This window comes from Myodes glareolus, chromosome 22 (assembly GCF_982192425.1).
Source record: "Myodes glareolus chromosome 22, mMyoGla1.1, whole genome shotgun sequence".
Classification (NCBI taxonomy): Eukaryota; Metazoa; Chordata; class Mammalia; order Rodentia; family Cricetidae; genus Myodes; species Myodes glareolus.
This window is the reverse complement of record NC_142047.1, coordinates 12,885,673-12,901,360: the sequence shown is the minus strand read 5'-3', so window position 1 is coordinate 12,901,360 and position 15,688 is coordinate 12,885,673. Positions and strand designations below refer to the sequence as shown.

At 48.4% G+C, this 15,688-nt stretch overlaps 1 protein-coding gene across 3 annotated transcripts; it reads left to right on the top strand.

Moving 5' to 3' along the window:
• Window positions 1-1,607: 1,607 nt before the first annotated feature.
• LOC148118435 (uncharacterized) lies at window positions 1,608-14,436 on the top strand. Of its 3 annotated transcripts, XR_015735929.1 has the most exons (4): window positions 1,608-1,749; window positions 5,603-9,853; window positions 10,239-10,435; window positions 14,105-14,436. XR_015735929.1 is itself a non-coding variant. In XM_087900218.1 (3 exons), exons 2-3 carry the CDS (start codon window positions 5,646-5,648, stop codon window positions 10,270-10,272), a joined length of 4,242 nt encoding a protein of 1,413 aa, XP_087756344.1. In that variant the 5' UTR covers window positions 1,608-1,749; window positions 5,603-5,645; the 3' UTR covers window positions 10,273-14,436. The 3 variants fall into 3 exon arrangements, 2 of the variants coding, with proteins under 2 accessions (XP_087756344.1, XP_087756345.1); XM_087900218.1 differs by having other exon boundaries at window positions 10,239-14,436; XM_087900219.1 differs by lacking the exon at window positions 1,608-1,749 and adding an exon at window positions 2,273-2,946 and having other exon boundaries at window positions 10,239-14,436.
• The last annotated feature ends 1,252 nt before the right edge of the window (window positions 14,437-15,688 follow it).

The following is a 15,688-nucleotide window of genomic DNA, read 5'->3' as shown; positions in this document are numbered from 1 at the left end:
ACACAGCACAGACTCCTTCCAGGAGCGTTGTTGTTGTTGTTGTTCACAGCCAGACAGCATCTTTTCAGACATTTTTGTTCACACAAACTAAGTGAACTATTTTTTTCATAATGCAAAGTAAATTAAACGAGGTATGGGGAAGTATACCTGGAATAACAGCAGCACACAGGAGGTAGAGGCAGGAGGATTCCCATGAGTTCAGTGCCAGCTTTGGATATGATATACTTCTGATAGCCACATGCTGTGAACACATACACACATAGGAACTCACACACATATACATAGGAACATATACATAGGAACAGACACACATGCACATAGCAACACACATACACATAGGAACATACATACATACACTAGGAACACACACAGAGTACTAAAAATAATAATTAAGTGAATTTAGAAGGCAATGCCAGGCATGGAATCACACCTGCAGTATAAGGAGTTGGGAAACAAAGGCAGGAGGATCAAAGGTTCCAGGCTAGTTTTGTCTACGTGGTAAATCTGACACCAGCCTGGGCTACATAAAACCCTGAACCCTCCCATTTTGTGGGGAGCAGAGTCGATGTTGACCTTTTTCCATGATTCAGAGTTGCAACAAGGGGTCTATCTTCCACCTTCTGAGTATTTGGACATGACCTGCTCTTCCTCCCCTATGAGTGCCCAGGTCTGTCTGTTCCGGGTTCTCCCTTAACAGCCTTCTCTCACCCGGTGTGTGCTTATGCTGCTGGGATAAGAAAGCATTGCTGAATCCAAAGCTGTGGAAATGTATTAAAATGTTTTGCTTTCCTTTTTTAGACAGGGTCTCATGGAGCTCATGTTGTTCTTAACAGATGTCTAGGGATGACCTTGAACTTCTGATCCTCCTGCCTTCACCCCCATATGGTAAGATTACCATGTGTGCCAACATGCCTGGCGTGCCCTCCAAGTGCTAACCGGGCCCAGCCCTGCTTAGCTGATGGGATCAAGCTGTATGGTCATAGTCCAGGATGCCTGGAGTGTGATACAGGTAGAGAATAAAGCTCCCAGCTTGTAGAGGAGATAAGTACCAAGCAGTCACCTGATCTGCTTATTATATATTTCTCATTCTATAAAGGAGCAATGCAGAAGGTAAACCTAGGCCACCAGGCAACACAGTCAGCTCTCTACCCCTGAAATGTCAGTCACTGACATGATAGAAAACTAACTTGGAACTGTCACCCTCAGCAGTTTAAGCTTTTAGGGATCTTGACTCAGGATCAACCAGGATTTGTGGTTTTGACACAGAAAAGAATTTCAGGAGTGGCCTAGATGGCAAGGATATTTCAATAGGCTCGAGGGTGGGGAGATGTCTATGCAGAGAAAGCAGTCGCCTGAGGCCCTGCTGCCAGTGCCACCAGCTGAGCCCACCACCCTGCTGTTCTGATCCTCTGCAAGCCTGAGTCAAATAACTTCTACCTCCCTTATACTGAGTCTTGGCATTGATGTGGGAGGAGCCATGAGCAAAGAACTCCAAAGCTATGCTGACTTCTGGTCAACTGTGATTGGCGCATGGCTCCGTGACCTCACAAGGAACCATTGTGATGTATGAGAGAGACCCACCTATATTAGGCACCAGCTGGGCCTAGACCTTGTTCTTAGGCTGCAGTGAAACCGTTGGTTGGGTGCAGAGAACTTTACTCTAGATTTTTTTTATAGATTTTATAGATTTTGATTTTTATTGTGCGTCTTTGGAAGTGAACATCTGTGACCACCACTGACCTGAACATCGTGAGTGTGCCTCCCAGTGGGGGCGGGTTTGTGTCTGAATTTTGACTGACTTGGCTTAGATTTAGTTCGCACCTCCTTCAGTTTATTTCCTCATCAACCATTTTCTGTTATTCTCTACACATTCATCTTTGACATTTCATACATTGGTTTATTTCTTTACCTAACTTTTGTTAAGTTAGCTGTAAAAGATAAGGGATTTGATTCGGTAGTGCACTCGGAGCATACCCACCTCCCTTGTTACTTTCCCCGCCATTTCCCTGTGGTTATAAATCCCCTTATCACGTTAAGACTCTTCTGTGCACCATGCCACTCATTAAACAGAACACGCTCTGGAAAGTCTCGAGGGATGACAGTTTTCTCATGGCCTCTCGGTGTCACAGACAGGCCATCATCCTTTGGGTGTTAAAAACTATGAGTTTAGGGGAAAGGAACTGAGTGTCCTGAGGGTGGAGAGGAAGAGGGCTGCAGTAGTTGGAGTCATCAGAGAATTTGAGGGTCTGAGTGAAAAGGACCTTGAAGAAGCCTGTGTTCACTATCTAGTCCATAGCCTGTCTCTAACCCAGGCTAGCCCAAAGCCGGCTGAGTCCACTCTTGTTGGTACTGCTGCTGTTATTAAAGTCCAAATGTCCTCAAGGTTTGTGTGGGAGAGGTTTCACACCTCCTCAATTCTCTGGATTTCTGGTCTCTAACACGGGGTGCTGTTCTGAACATTGTAATGCCCCATGGTGGTGGAACCCAGCAGGGGGAATTGAGTCATTAGAGGCAACAGGACATGACAAAGCCATGTAAGCAGCTGCTTCAGACCCATCTTCCCAAGTCCCCAGACATGGATTCCCTGTCCTCTGAGAGTCTGAGCCATAGCACAACCTATGGAACAAATGTTGCTGCTTCTCAGGGAATTGGTCATGGCAGTGAGACAACCATGCAGTCCTGGGAGACAGAAGGTGAAGTGGGTTTTTTTGGGGGGTTGTAAATAGCTGTGATTGGTTCATTTCCCCCATGACCTCACTGGAGCCATTGTGAGGAGTTGCAGACTCTGCCCACATGAGGCCCTGGCTGGGGCTGGGGCTTCTCACTCTGCAGAGAAACTAGCTTGGTTAGGTGCAGTGTTGTTGAGCTCGTATATTGATTCATATAAACCTTGATATTACTGATCTACGAAAACAGACGCTATTCATTTGCTTTGACATCCAAACAGTGAGTTTGCTTCCCAGTTTTCTGGTTTTCATTTCTGTCGCTGAGGTGGTTCTTGACTTAATTTGTGCTTTTCATTCAGTTTCTCTTTACTAGTCCTGTATATCTATTCTTTAGCATGATTATTCCTTGACATTCCTTAAATTTAATACTTCTGGTTTTCAAAGTTTACTAGTATGGACAAGCTTTAAAGCCATCTCTTTCATCCCCGTGTGAAGATTTATCACATCTACCTGTGCCATCTTTTATCTCACAGATCCTTTGGAGCACTTAAATGCTCATCTACCCTGGTAGCTATCTTCCACACTTGCTATGTTACACCCCAACACCCGGCAAAAAAGACCAAAAACATGTCATGTGTACCATGAGGTACAGTCCATTTTATTACAGCATCCCAGTGTCGGGGAGGGCTAGCATCCTTTAGATGACCGTCTATATGAGTTTTAGATAAAGGAGCTGAAGGTGTGAAGTGTGGAGACGATGTCTGTAGTCATCAGAATACTTAGAGAACTTTAGCATCCTAGTGCAAAGGGCATTGGGGCACACCATGGGTTCATTCTCTAGTCCATACCCGCATCCCTAGCAAAGGTCAGCACAGAGTTGCTGAGTCTGTCCACCTTGTTACTATATCACTTGTTACCTTGTTACTGTGATACCTGCTTACTATGTTCTTAAAGTCAAAGTGTCCTGCTCAGGTTTGATAGGGAGGTACTCACACCTTCTCATGTGTCTGAATGCCTGGGTTCTAGCAGGAGGTGCAGTTTGATCCAGTTTGGGGAAGTCATAAAAGCCTAGGACATCAGGAGGAATTGGGTGGCTGGATACACCAGGGACCTGCCAAAGTCATGTATCCAACTGCTTCAGACCTATCTTCCCAAGTCCCCAGCTCCTCATCTGCCACCCCTCCCTGTCCCCTGAGAGCCTGAGAGAGGGTTACCCTTTGTCATTTAAGCTGTATTTTGTTGGGGATTTGCTCACAGCCTTGACAAAAGTTATGTAGTCCCTGGAGCAGGGTAGAGAATCATCTTTTGGTCTTTTTGCTGTTACTGGTCCATTCCTTACTGTGACATCACAAAAGGCCTTTGTGAGAAGTTATCGAAATCTCATCCTATAAGGCCCTGCAGCAGACTGCGGTTTGTCTTGATGCTGCAGAGAAACTCTTGTTGGATAGAGAGCAGCCAGACTTCTACACTTGACCTCATAAACTGGAATCTCCTAATCTCTTGGACCTTGACATTGGGAGATTTCCTCTTTGTTGTCTGGATTTTGTGTTCAGTTGTTTTTGATACATACAATCAATGCTTTTTGTTGAGGCACAGATTTCTGCTTATGTGTTCATTTTGCTGAATTGTTCCATTTAAATATTTTTGCCACGTTTTACTTTAGTTTCATTTTTCTTATTTTAAACCTTATCTGTGTGAAATAAGGAATCCTCTGTAACACTTCTATAGATGTATACAATGACCTGGGATCCTTTTCATCTGCTCTGTGACATTACAGCTGCCCCTGGTGTGTGCCCCAAAGTCCCCCATTTCAATTAGGATTCGAGCTAATGATGCACAGCTCTAGTCACCATTTCTCTGGAACCAGAAAGGGGGTGGGGATTGCAGTACGAACATCATGTCTATTTTGTCTTCAGAGAACAACAAAAGTTGATGTTTTTGTGGCTAAGTATGGACCTCTTCACTTGATCTCCTTACATGCCTGTTAGATAGTTGCCCATAGAATTGTCCTAGGATTCCCTGTTGAACTCTCTGTGAATAGGAAACATCCTAGCTGTCATGGATTGTTTGAATTTGTGTGAAGAAGCAAGGAATCTGATAACAGATGTACAAGTGAATGTTGGTCAAGGACACTGGGATACACTTAATCCTGTGTGTGTGTGTGTGTGTGTGTGTGTGTTGTGGTTGTTGTTGTTATGGGTTCAGCCTCAGGATTATACTGGCTTTCAAGACTATATTTGCAATGATCTTTCTTCGTGGCTTTTTGATGCTTCCCGAGGAGCAGTGGTCTCTGTTATATGGAAAGAGCCATCATGCACTCTGTTGGTCCTGAGATGTCCTTGCTAGCAGAAGTTGTGTTTCTCTTTCCATCTCATCCCTAAATTGATCCCTGTGAATGTTTTATAACATGTGGAATTGATCCTCATGCTCAGGGTGGAGTAGTTGGAAGGCAGCAAGTGCTATGTAGGTTTAATAACATCTTATCAACGTTAGTGTCTCTTATAATTCAAGAAATCTCTTGCTTACAGGAGTATCAACTGTTTAGAGTCAGTTCACATCACACACACGCAGGGCTCCCTAGGTCCTACTTGTCCTTCCTTCATACTTTATGTCTTGTCTCACATTTCAAGAGTTTGAATCTTCTCTCTGGGTGATGCAGGTCAAGGGTTTGTCAGACTTCATCCTTTCAAATCACCAGATCCTTGTTTCTTTGGTCTCTGATTCAAACTCTAAGAGACCACTTATTTCGTCTCTGCTCTTTCTTATGCTTTCTCATAATTGCTTTGGGGTTTGGGTTGACAATTATTTTTTTTAACCTCTGATCCTAAGATGTATCATTAGGAGGTTTGAGGTAGCTAATTTTTTGATGATTTTCATGATTTAGACATTTAGAGCCATAAACTTCTCTAGACCTGCTTTTGTCTTTTTCCTTCTAGAATCTTGTGGTGGTCCCATCCCCCACCCGTCAGGGTGGGGGTCATGGACGAGGAAACGGAAAAACTGGGGCATAAGAGCTGGCCGGTTTTGTCGGCCTCACAGAATTTTTCTGAGGAGATGGAGAGTACTAACTCGAATGAAACTGATCTTGACAGTGAGTCAGAGGAGGACTACTTCTCCTGCATGGAGGATTTAGACATGGAGGATGACAGCGGAGAGGATGAGGTGCAGGAGAAGGGCAGCATCAACTTCCGGTCAGGCCTTACTCTGCTGTGTGCCCTGAGCCAGGGGGAAGACCACAAAGAAACTATGGGCCCTTGCAAAACTCAATGTACAGATATCGAAGACTGGGATGGTACTCCCCCAAGCCAAACTACAGTCCCTGATGTCACGATGGCTACTGGCCCCAGCAGGGATACTAAAGACAGAACAGGCCATGGCCCAGGAGTGGCCATAAAAATTGATGTAACCTATTGTGAGCCCCTGAGCCACAATGAAGACCCTCAGGTCACCAAGGGCCCTGGCCTCATCATGGTTACTGAGTCCACCACAGGCCATGGCCCAACAGATAGCATAGGAATTGATGTAACTGATTGTGATCCCCTGAGCCACAATGAAGACCCTCAGGTCACCAAGGGCCCTGGCCCCAGCAGGGATACTGAGTCCACCACAGGCCAGAGCCCAAGAGAGGGCATAGGAATTGATGTAACTGATTGTGATCCCCTGAGCCACAATGAAGACCCTCAGGTCACCAAGGGCCCTGGCCCCAGCATGGTTACTGAGTCCACCACAGGCCATGGCACAACAGAGGGCAAAGGAATTGATGTAACTGATTGTGATCCCCTGAGCCACAATGAAGACCCTCAGGTCACCAAGGGCCCTGGCCCCAGCAGGGATAGTGAGTCCACCACAGGCCATGGCCCAAGCCGGGCCATTGTAATTCATGTAACCTATCATGGTCCCCTTAGCCACAATAAAGACCCTCATGTCACCAAGGGCTCTGGCCCCAGCATGGTTACTGAGTCCACCACAGGCCATGGCCCAAGAGAGGGCAAAGGAATTGATGTAACTGATTGTGATCCCCTGAGCCACAATGAAGACCCTCAGGTCACCAAGGGCCCTGGCACCAGCAGGGATAGTGAGTCCACCACAGGCCATGGCCCAAGCCGGGTTATTGCAATTCATGTAACCTATCGTGGTCCCCTGAGCCAAAATGAAGACCCTCAGGTCATCAAGGGCCCTGGCCCCAGCATGGTTACTGAGTCCACCACAGGCCATGGCACAACAGAGGGCATAGGAATTGATGTAACTGATTGTGATCCCCTGAGCCACAATGAAGACCCTCAGGTCACCAAGGGCCCTGGCCCCAGCATGGTTACTGAGTCCACCACAGGCCATGGCACAACAGAGGGCATAGGAATTGATGTAACTGATTGTGATCCACTGAGCCACAATGAAGGCCCTCAGGACACCGAGGGCCCTGGCCCCAGCATGGTTACTGAGTCCACCACGGGCCATGGCACAACAGAGGGCATAGGAATTGATGTAACTGATTGTGATCCCCTGAGCCACAATGAAGACCCTCAGGTCACCAAGGGCCCTGGCCCCAGCATGGTTACTGAGTCCACCACAGGCCATGGCCCAACAGAGGGCATAGGAATTGATGTAACTGATTGTGATCCCCTGAGCCGCAATGAAGACCCTCAGGTCACCAAGGGCCCTGGCCCCAGCATGGTTACTGAGTCCACCACAGTCCATGGCCCAAGAGAGGGCAAAGGAATTGATGTAACTGATTGTGATTCCCTGAGCCACAATGAAGGCCCTCATGTCACCAATGGCCCTGGCACCAGCAGGGATAATGAGTCCACCACAGGCCAGAGCCCAAGAGAGGGCATAGGAATTGATGTAACTGATTGTGATCCCCTGAGCCACAATGAAGACCCTCAGGTCATCAAGGGCCCTGGCCCTAGCATGGTTACTGAGTCCACCACAGGCCATGGCACAACAGAGGGCATAGGAATTGATGTAACTGATTGTGATCCCCTGAGCCACAATGAAGACCCTCAGGTCACCAAGGGCCCTGGCCCCAGCATGGTTACTGAGTCCACCACAGGCCATGGCACAACAGAGGGCATAGGAATTGATGTAACTGATTGTGATCCCCTGAGCCACAATGAAGACCCTCAGGTCACCAAGGGCCCTGGCCCCAGCATGGTTACTGAGTCCACCACAGGCCATGGCACAACAGAGGGCAAAGGAATTGATGTAACTGATTGTGATTCCCTGAGCCACAATGAAGGCCCTCATGTCACCAATGGCCCTGGCACCAGCAGGGATAATGAGTCCACCACAGGCCAGAGCCCAAGAGAGGGCATAGGAATTGATGTAACTGATTGTGATCCCCTGAGCCACAATGAAGACCCTCAGGTCATCAAGGGCCCTGGCCCCAGCATGGTTACTGAGTCCACCACAGGCCAGAGCCCAAGAGAGGGCATAGGAATTGATGTAACTGATTGTGATCCCCTGAGCCACAATGAAGACCCTCAGGTCATCAAGGGCCCTGGCCCCAGCATGGTTACTGAGTCCACCACAGGCCATGGCACAACAGAGGGCATAGGAATTGATGTAACTGATTGTGATCCCCTGAGCCACAATGAAGACCCTCAGGTCACCAAGGGCCCTGGCCCCAGCATGGTTACTGAGTCCACCACAGGCCATGGCACAACAGAGGGCATAGGAATTGATGTAACTGATTGTGATCCCCTGAGCCACAATGAAGGCCCTCAGGTCACCGAGGGCCCTGGCCCCAGCATGGTTACTGAGTCCACCACAGGCCATGGCACAACAGAGGGTATAGGAATTGATGTAACTGATTGCGATCCCCTGAGCCACAATGAAGACCCTCAGGTCACCAAGGGCCCTGGCCCCAGCATGGTTACTGAGTCCACCACAGGCCATGGCACAACAGAGGGCATAGGAATTGATGTAACTGATTGTGATCCCCTGAGCCACAATGAAGACCCTCAGGTCACCAAGGGCCCTGGCCCCAGCATGGTTACTGAGTCCACCACAGGCCATGGCACAACAGAGGGCATAGGAATTGATGTAACTGATTGTGATCCCCTGAGCCACAATGAAGACCCTCAGGTCACCAAGGGCCCTGGCCCCAGCATGGTTACTGAGTCCACCACAGGCCATGGCCCAAGAGAGGGCAAAGGAATTGATGTAACTGATTGTCATTCCCTGAGCCACAATGAAGGCCCTCAGGTCACCAATGGCCCTGGCACCAGCAGGGATAATGAGTCCACCGCAGGCCATGGCCCAAGCTGGGTTATTGCAATTCATGTAACCTATCGTGGTCCCCTGAGCCACAATGAAGACCCTCAGGTCACCAAGGGCCCTGGCCCCAGCATGGTTACTGAGTCCACCACGGGCCATGGCACAACAGAGGGCATAGGAATTGATGTAACTGATTGTGATCCCCTGAGCCACAATGAAGACCCTCAGGTCACCAAGGGCCCTGGCCCCAGCATGGTTACTGAGTCCACCACAGGCCAGAGCCCAAGAGAGGGCATAGGAATTGATGTAACTGATTGTGATCCCCTGAGCCACAATGAAGACCCTCAGGTCATCAAGGGCCCTGGCCCCAGCAGGGATAGTGAGTCCACCATAGGCCATGGCCCAAGCCGGGCCATTGCAATTCATGTAACCTATCATGGTCCCCTGAGCCACAATGAAGACCCTCAGGTCACCGAGGGCCCTGGCCCCAGCATGGTTACTGAGTCCACCACAGGCCATGGCCCAAGAGAGGGCAATGGAGTTGATGTAACTGATTGTGATCCCCTGAGTCGCAGTGAAGACCCCGACGTCACCAGGGGCACTGGCCTCAGCAGGGAGAATGAGGGCACCATAGGTGATGGCCCAAGCCAGGGCACAGAGAATGATGTAACATTTGGTGGTCCTGTGCACCCATGTCTATATCCCGAAGTCATCATTATCCCTGGCTCCCCCTGGGGGAGTGAGGAGTCCTTGGCCCCTCTCCTGAGCCGGAGGGAGGAATATGAAGAATCCGTGGGCAGCCCGCCTAGCTCAAATGTGGACCGTGAAGACAACTTGCATGCTGAAAACCAGAACCCTGACAAGAAGAAGAAGAGTTGGCGCCTTAAAGGGGTGAGGAGGCAAATTCATCGTCTCTGCTGCTGTTTCTTCTGTTGCCTCCTCACCCCAACGGAAGGAACCCCAACCCCCAGGTGAGGGACAGGGAGAGGTGGGAAATGGAGTCCCAATGAGCCCGGTTAGACATGTCCAGTGATTTCTTGTGTATTAGATCTTGGCTTTTGCCAAGGATATGCTGTACCTGTTATAGGATACGAACCCTAATGTCTGTGACCCTAGAAGGAGCGTTCCCACTCTACCCCTTTATATGGATTTGGGGAAGTTGAGCCTGAAGCAGAGAAGCAGAGGATGCAACCAGGGGCAGCGGAGGGAAGGAGAGGGGTTTGGGCTTGGGGTAGGGAGATCAGGTTAGGCAAGAGGAATCACGTAGAGAGCTGTGGAACAACAGGCTAGCCTAGTGGTGAGTCCTGTCTATGTCAGAGTCACTAACAGAGTCCTTTGTTTGTGTCTCCTTTCAAGGTCTGAAGAACAGGCCTGGGGCCATGGTTCATAAACCATGGCTGCTGTTCGGCCTGGTGTGGCCTACCAGCCACAAGAGGGTACCAGGCCAGAACATTTAAGAGCTATGTGCCTGAACATCATGCCTTGTGACACAACATTGGGACAAGCTCTCTACCCCTCCTCTCCCTGCAGTGGGAGCTCTTAGCTCCCACAAGGTAAGTTCATACTTGTCCCAGCGCTATGGCTGGACACAGAAGTCGGACACACGGGAACCCTATTTTAAAGAGTCAGCCATCCAACTTCTGCAATCTACGTTATGCAACTTCATGTTCCACACGACATGGGGTCTTCACCAAATCGTCCCCTAATTTTTGAAGATCCTTATGGATAACCAGCTGTAAAGAAGTCCACATCCAGGGCAGAGAGGAGGAGAGGGGTCTGTGGGACAAGGCAAGAGAGAAGAAAATCAGTAAGACAGTGAGGGGGACAGGGCATGACGCTGGGGAAGGGGAGGAGTCTGCCCATGGGAAATTCCAGTTCCAGCCACGCAGTTGAGAAGAAAGAGATGAGCAGGTAGGGCAAGGACAGGGACCTTGGGCGGGCTGATCGGGAGAAACTCCCTGGAGAAGAGAGGTATGGGGTGCAGGGCATGGGTACTCAGGAGCAGAAGACCATGCCTCCCTAGGGGGTTCAAACCAACCCCTTCCCAGGAGCCTCCTCTTTCTGCTCTATCCAACCACAGGCTGATCTGGTAGCATCTGCGTCCTTTTCTTCACAGCCTCCTGCCACCAGGGTCCATGCTGCCCTTCCCATGTTCCAGAAGTTTAGAAACTGTGGTAGTATTTTTATCCCATTGAATGATTCTTTCACTCTGATTGTCTAAAATTACAGGACTTTTCTGGCTACTGTGAAAAGGTAACTAGGACTTGAGAGGACTGTGGAACATCACTGCTGGACAAGGCCTGCATCCTTGGCCGGCTTTGTGTCCAGTGATGACATCCGGGGTCTAGATTGGGGAAAACAGTCACTGTCATGGAGCTACAAGGTATCAGCCAGTGTTATTGTGTACATTCTTGCTGAGTGAGGTGACTGCAGAATCCTCATGGTCACCATGCAGGTTGTGAACAGCTCTGTGTCAGCGAGAGCTTCCCAGCTGACAGGGAATCCAGGGTTCTTGTCTGAGGGGATTATTTGAATCAGTGGTTCTCAATATTCCTAATGCTGCAACCTTAATACAGTTCCTTATGTTGTGGAGACCCCCAAAAAACAGTTACCTTTGCTCCTGTTTCCGATCTTAGGTGAGCCTGTGAAAGGCTCATTCGATCCCCAAAGAGGTTGAGACCCACAGGTTGAGAAGCGCTGATTTAGATGAATTAGTTTGAGTTCTCTGAGTGTCTCTGTGTGGAAGATGAGTTTCTGAAGCCTGATCTTGATGGAATCCACCAATGAATCGGGCTTTATGTCTGCTGAGAATGCTGGCATTGGTCTTTCTGAATGTGGGTGTTGCATCAGCTTAGCAAACAGCAGTCTACTTCCTCAGCCACCGCTGAGCACAGCTTGCACACACAGTCTCTGTGGCAGCCTACAGTGCCGAACTCTAGTGTTGATGGGGCAGTGGGTCAGCAGGTCATCCTGAGGAGGGCTTGACACTTGTCTCCCTGTGTCAAGAATCATTTGCAGATACCCTAGGACCTTTGAGATAGGACCTTGGTGCAGACAGATACCTATTCTAGCATTCACTTACTGAATTAGCCCATTCTGCTGACAAAACACTGTGGCCAAGGCCACTTAAGTGAGAAAGCATGTTATTTAAGGTTCCACAGTTGCAGAGGGGGACAGTACATGACCATCCTGATGGGAATCTAGCAATAGGCAGGCAGTCGTGACATTGGAGCTGGAGGTGATAGCTGACACTGATTCTCAAGCAACACCCCCCCCCACACACACACACACACAGAGAGAGAGAGAGAGAGAGAGAGAGAGAGAGAGAGAGAGAGAGAGAATTATTTGGAATGGTTTGGCTGTAGAATCCTTAAAGCTCTGTGACCCCTACTGACACTTCCTCCTTGCAGGCCATACCTCCTGTTCCATATCCAAACATGTCCATCCATGGGAGTCATTCTCATTCAAACTAAGCCATATATTATCCAGGATGGGGAGAGCAAACTCTTGGGTAGCATCTCCCTGAGCTCTGACTGTCACTGTCCCCACCCTTCTGCTCTCCTTGCTCTCTCAGAGAGCCGATGACACCACTGTCTCTCTTGAAAGTTACAAACCTGCATTTCCATAAAGATGTCGGGAAGACAGAAGAGACCCTTGCACTCAGTCAAATCCACAACAAAGTTTCTTTTGTGGAACCCCTCACCTAGAGGAGCCCTGTTTGCCTCTCTGCACCCAATTGGATGTTCGGGACCACCTCACACGGTCAGAATGGGCTAGATAGTTTCAGAAAAAGAACAAACAACAGGCACACCCCTCAATCCTCACTGGGAGACACAACATACAAAACCATCAGTGGTCTGCCTTATGTGACAACGGAAGTCTGACCACAGTGGCAGCCCGTCAACCAACCCATGCCACAGCCTCTCTGCCAACTTGCTGAAAGAGGTGGGGCATTCAGCGTTAGTGTCTTCCAGCCCCTGACTATCAGACACAGTAGTCAATGTGAACATAAGTCCTGGACCAGCGCAGGGCATCATGGAGTTTAGGGAGTGTCCTGTCAATCAGCTCCTGGTGTTGGGAAAGCCATCTAATCAAGCAAAGGATGATCTTCACAGCTTTCTCATGAGCCTTTGGAAAGCAGGGGAATAGCAAACTCTGTGTGACTCTGACATCATGATCTGTCTCCTGTCGTGGTGAAGCTGAATGGGAGGTAGGTGGGCAGGTGGCCAGAGAATTCAGGCTGAGCACCATGGAAGGTTAGAATGGGACACACATGTCTGCTCAGCTCTCCTCAAGCAAAGGCTGTCTAGCCAGGGACAATGTGAAAGAAATCTGTCCCTGACAGACAAGGTTACAGAATCCATTAGGGACACCATCCAATAAAGCCAGGGCACTTCCTTTCAAGGTCTCGAAGGCACCAGCCTCATCTGCCCTTCGGTCTTACCTCAGGAAAGCTTGTGGTGGCTTCTCTGCCCCTTTCAGACAGCAAATCCACACTGCTCATCTTCACACAAGTCAAGAAATCATGTGGTTGCTTTTGTTTGGTTTTTGGTTTTTGACCAACCTTTCTGATTCCCCAAGCTGCTCACCATTGGCAGGAAATGCATAATAACCTTTGGTCTTCCTTAACTTGCAAGCACTCGTGAACACATCCAATCACAATCTCTTCTTGCTTTCCATACAGAGCTCCAACAGGGATTGACCACCACACAGGGTCAATTATTCATTTGTTCTGTTGACAACATTAGGCTCCTGAGAGATATCATGAGATGAGAACGTAGCCATCAAATTGCCCTCCTAGTGACAGGAATAACTCACTCCACCAAGTGCTCGCTCTTCAAACGTGAGGGCGTGGGCTCAGAACCAGCTGCCACAAAAAAGCCTTGAAGGCCAGTGGGAGCGCATCATCCTACCTCTATGGAGGTGGAAGGGAGAAGTCCCCTTTTCATCCTTGTACAGGTGATCTAGAGTTACTGACAAGTCACAGGTTCAAGGAGAGTGTCTCAGGAAGCAAGGTAAGTATGACACTTGAGACCCTCCTACTCACATGGGAGTGGACACAGGCAGTGCTCCAGAAGACACATATGAACACACACACAAAAGATGGGAGGCATGAAGAAAAGGGAATAGAAACATGGGTGAAGGCTTCATCTTTCATAAATGATTGTTCTTATGTGTGGGATCGATTTCTCAACCTGCGATAACTGTGATTTTGTCCACAGCATTCTAGCGAAAGGTTCCTGCATAACTGTGGTTTCAACTTCATTTTTGTCTGTCTGCTCGGATAACTCTGCTGAACATCACGGGTCACTTGAACCTATCAAGACCAGCGGGGTAACCTGTTGTAAGCTGCCTCTGTGGGACGGCAACAGAATGGCATCCCTAGCCATTTCCCGTGGTGTCATGGTAGTATGACACTGATAGTTTTCACTTGATGTTGGCACATCAGGACTATATTCCACTCCCAGAGGTGAAAGAATATTTCACAGGCCAGACACAGAATTTCCTGTGTACTATTTCATTATTCAATAAATAAATTCATGTTTATTATTTACTATATTAAATGTTGACTTGATTTTTATCCTGACCTGTGGGGCAATATTATACAGGCCATTATATACAGGCCATTGTATGGCAGCCAAACTTACAGGCCAGCTCATACCTGGCCACACGGAAGGTGGTCACATGACTTCCAGACAGGATGTCGCCATCCTAAAAAGATTAGGATATGCTAATATTGTTCTGATTCTTTCTTTGCCATTATGGAGATCACCTGGGAAGTGTTAATCCAGGCTACCTGAAGGAGCAACCATACTTGTGGAAGTGACTTTAGTCCCCCTACCTCGAAAAAGAACGCTAATGAACTTCCCCTCAGTTCACCTTTTGATAGAAAAGCTGTTTGGATAATAAACACGGGTGATCTTAAGGATTGAATGAATCCTGGGACTCCCTCCTGATATTGCCCTATGAGCTGTGTCTCAACTATTCCTACCCCTCCACACTGGCCCAGGGAGATAGTTTATGTTGGGGCTGGACCCCAACACTGATGTAAACCTATGGTATCCAATCCCAAGTGAATTGAAATATTGCAGCACAACTTCTCAGTCAGGATTTTCTAATCCTGTTTGATTTCACCGTGGCTGGTAGTTTTCAGAACTATTTCCCACAAAAACTTTGGCATTGACTCTTGAAGCAGTCCCGTGCTTCAGGGCACCTATGTCTTATTGGTAGCTGTGTCTGAAGCACACAAACATGTCACATCTGCAGCATGGCCACACCCGATGCTTCTTGACTGCATTGACGTGAGCAGTCCAGGAAGTAGCTAGGAAGGTCTTCTGTGCCGGGGTCACGTGGTCCCAGGGCTCTCACTGGTGGGAAGAAACCAGTTTCTGGGATGGCCAAATGAGAAGGAGGCCTTAAGGGATGTAAACCGAAAACCATATTGAAAAACATTTATAGGTCTAGAGAACAAAAACCAAACAACAATAGCAACAAAAAAAGAGGCCTGGGAAGGTGCCTTCAGCTTAGATGTCCCTGCTTCAGCTTGTCCAGCCGTCAGTACCAACCTGTCTCAGGAAATTCACACAAAAAGACAGCAGAGCAACTAGGGAAAACATAAAAACCAAAGCAAAGGAAGCACACTCATTAGGCAGAAGCAGGAGGATCTTTGTGAGTTCAAGATCTGTCGCATTCACAAAGAGAGTTCCAGAATAGCAAGGACTGTTTACAGAGAAACACTCTCCTGAAAAAGCAAAGGAAGCTTGAGAGAGAGGTGTCCGTTCACTGCTTGCTAGGCAAGCATGTAT

Coding starts and splice junctions, on each gene's coding strand:
- LOC148118435 (XM_087900218.1), top strand. CDS start 5,646: ATGGACGAGGAAACGGAAAAACTGGGGCATAAGAGCTGGCCGGTTTTG. Junction 9,854..10,238: donor GAAGGAACCCCAACCCCCAG/GTGAGGGACAGG, acceptor TCTCCTTTCAAG/GTCTGAAGAACAGGCCTGGG.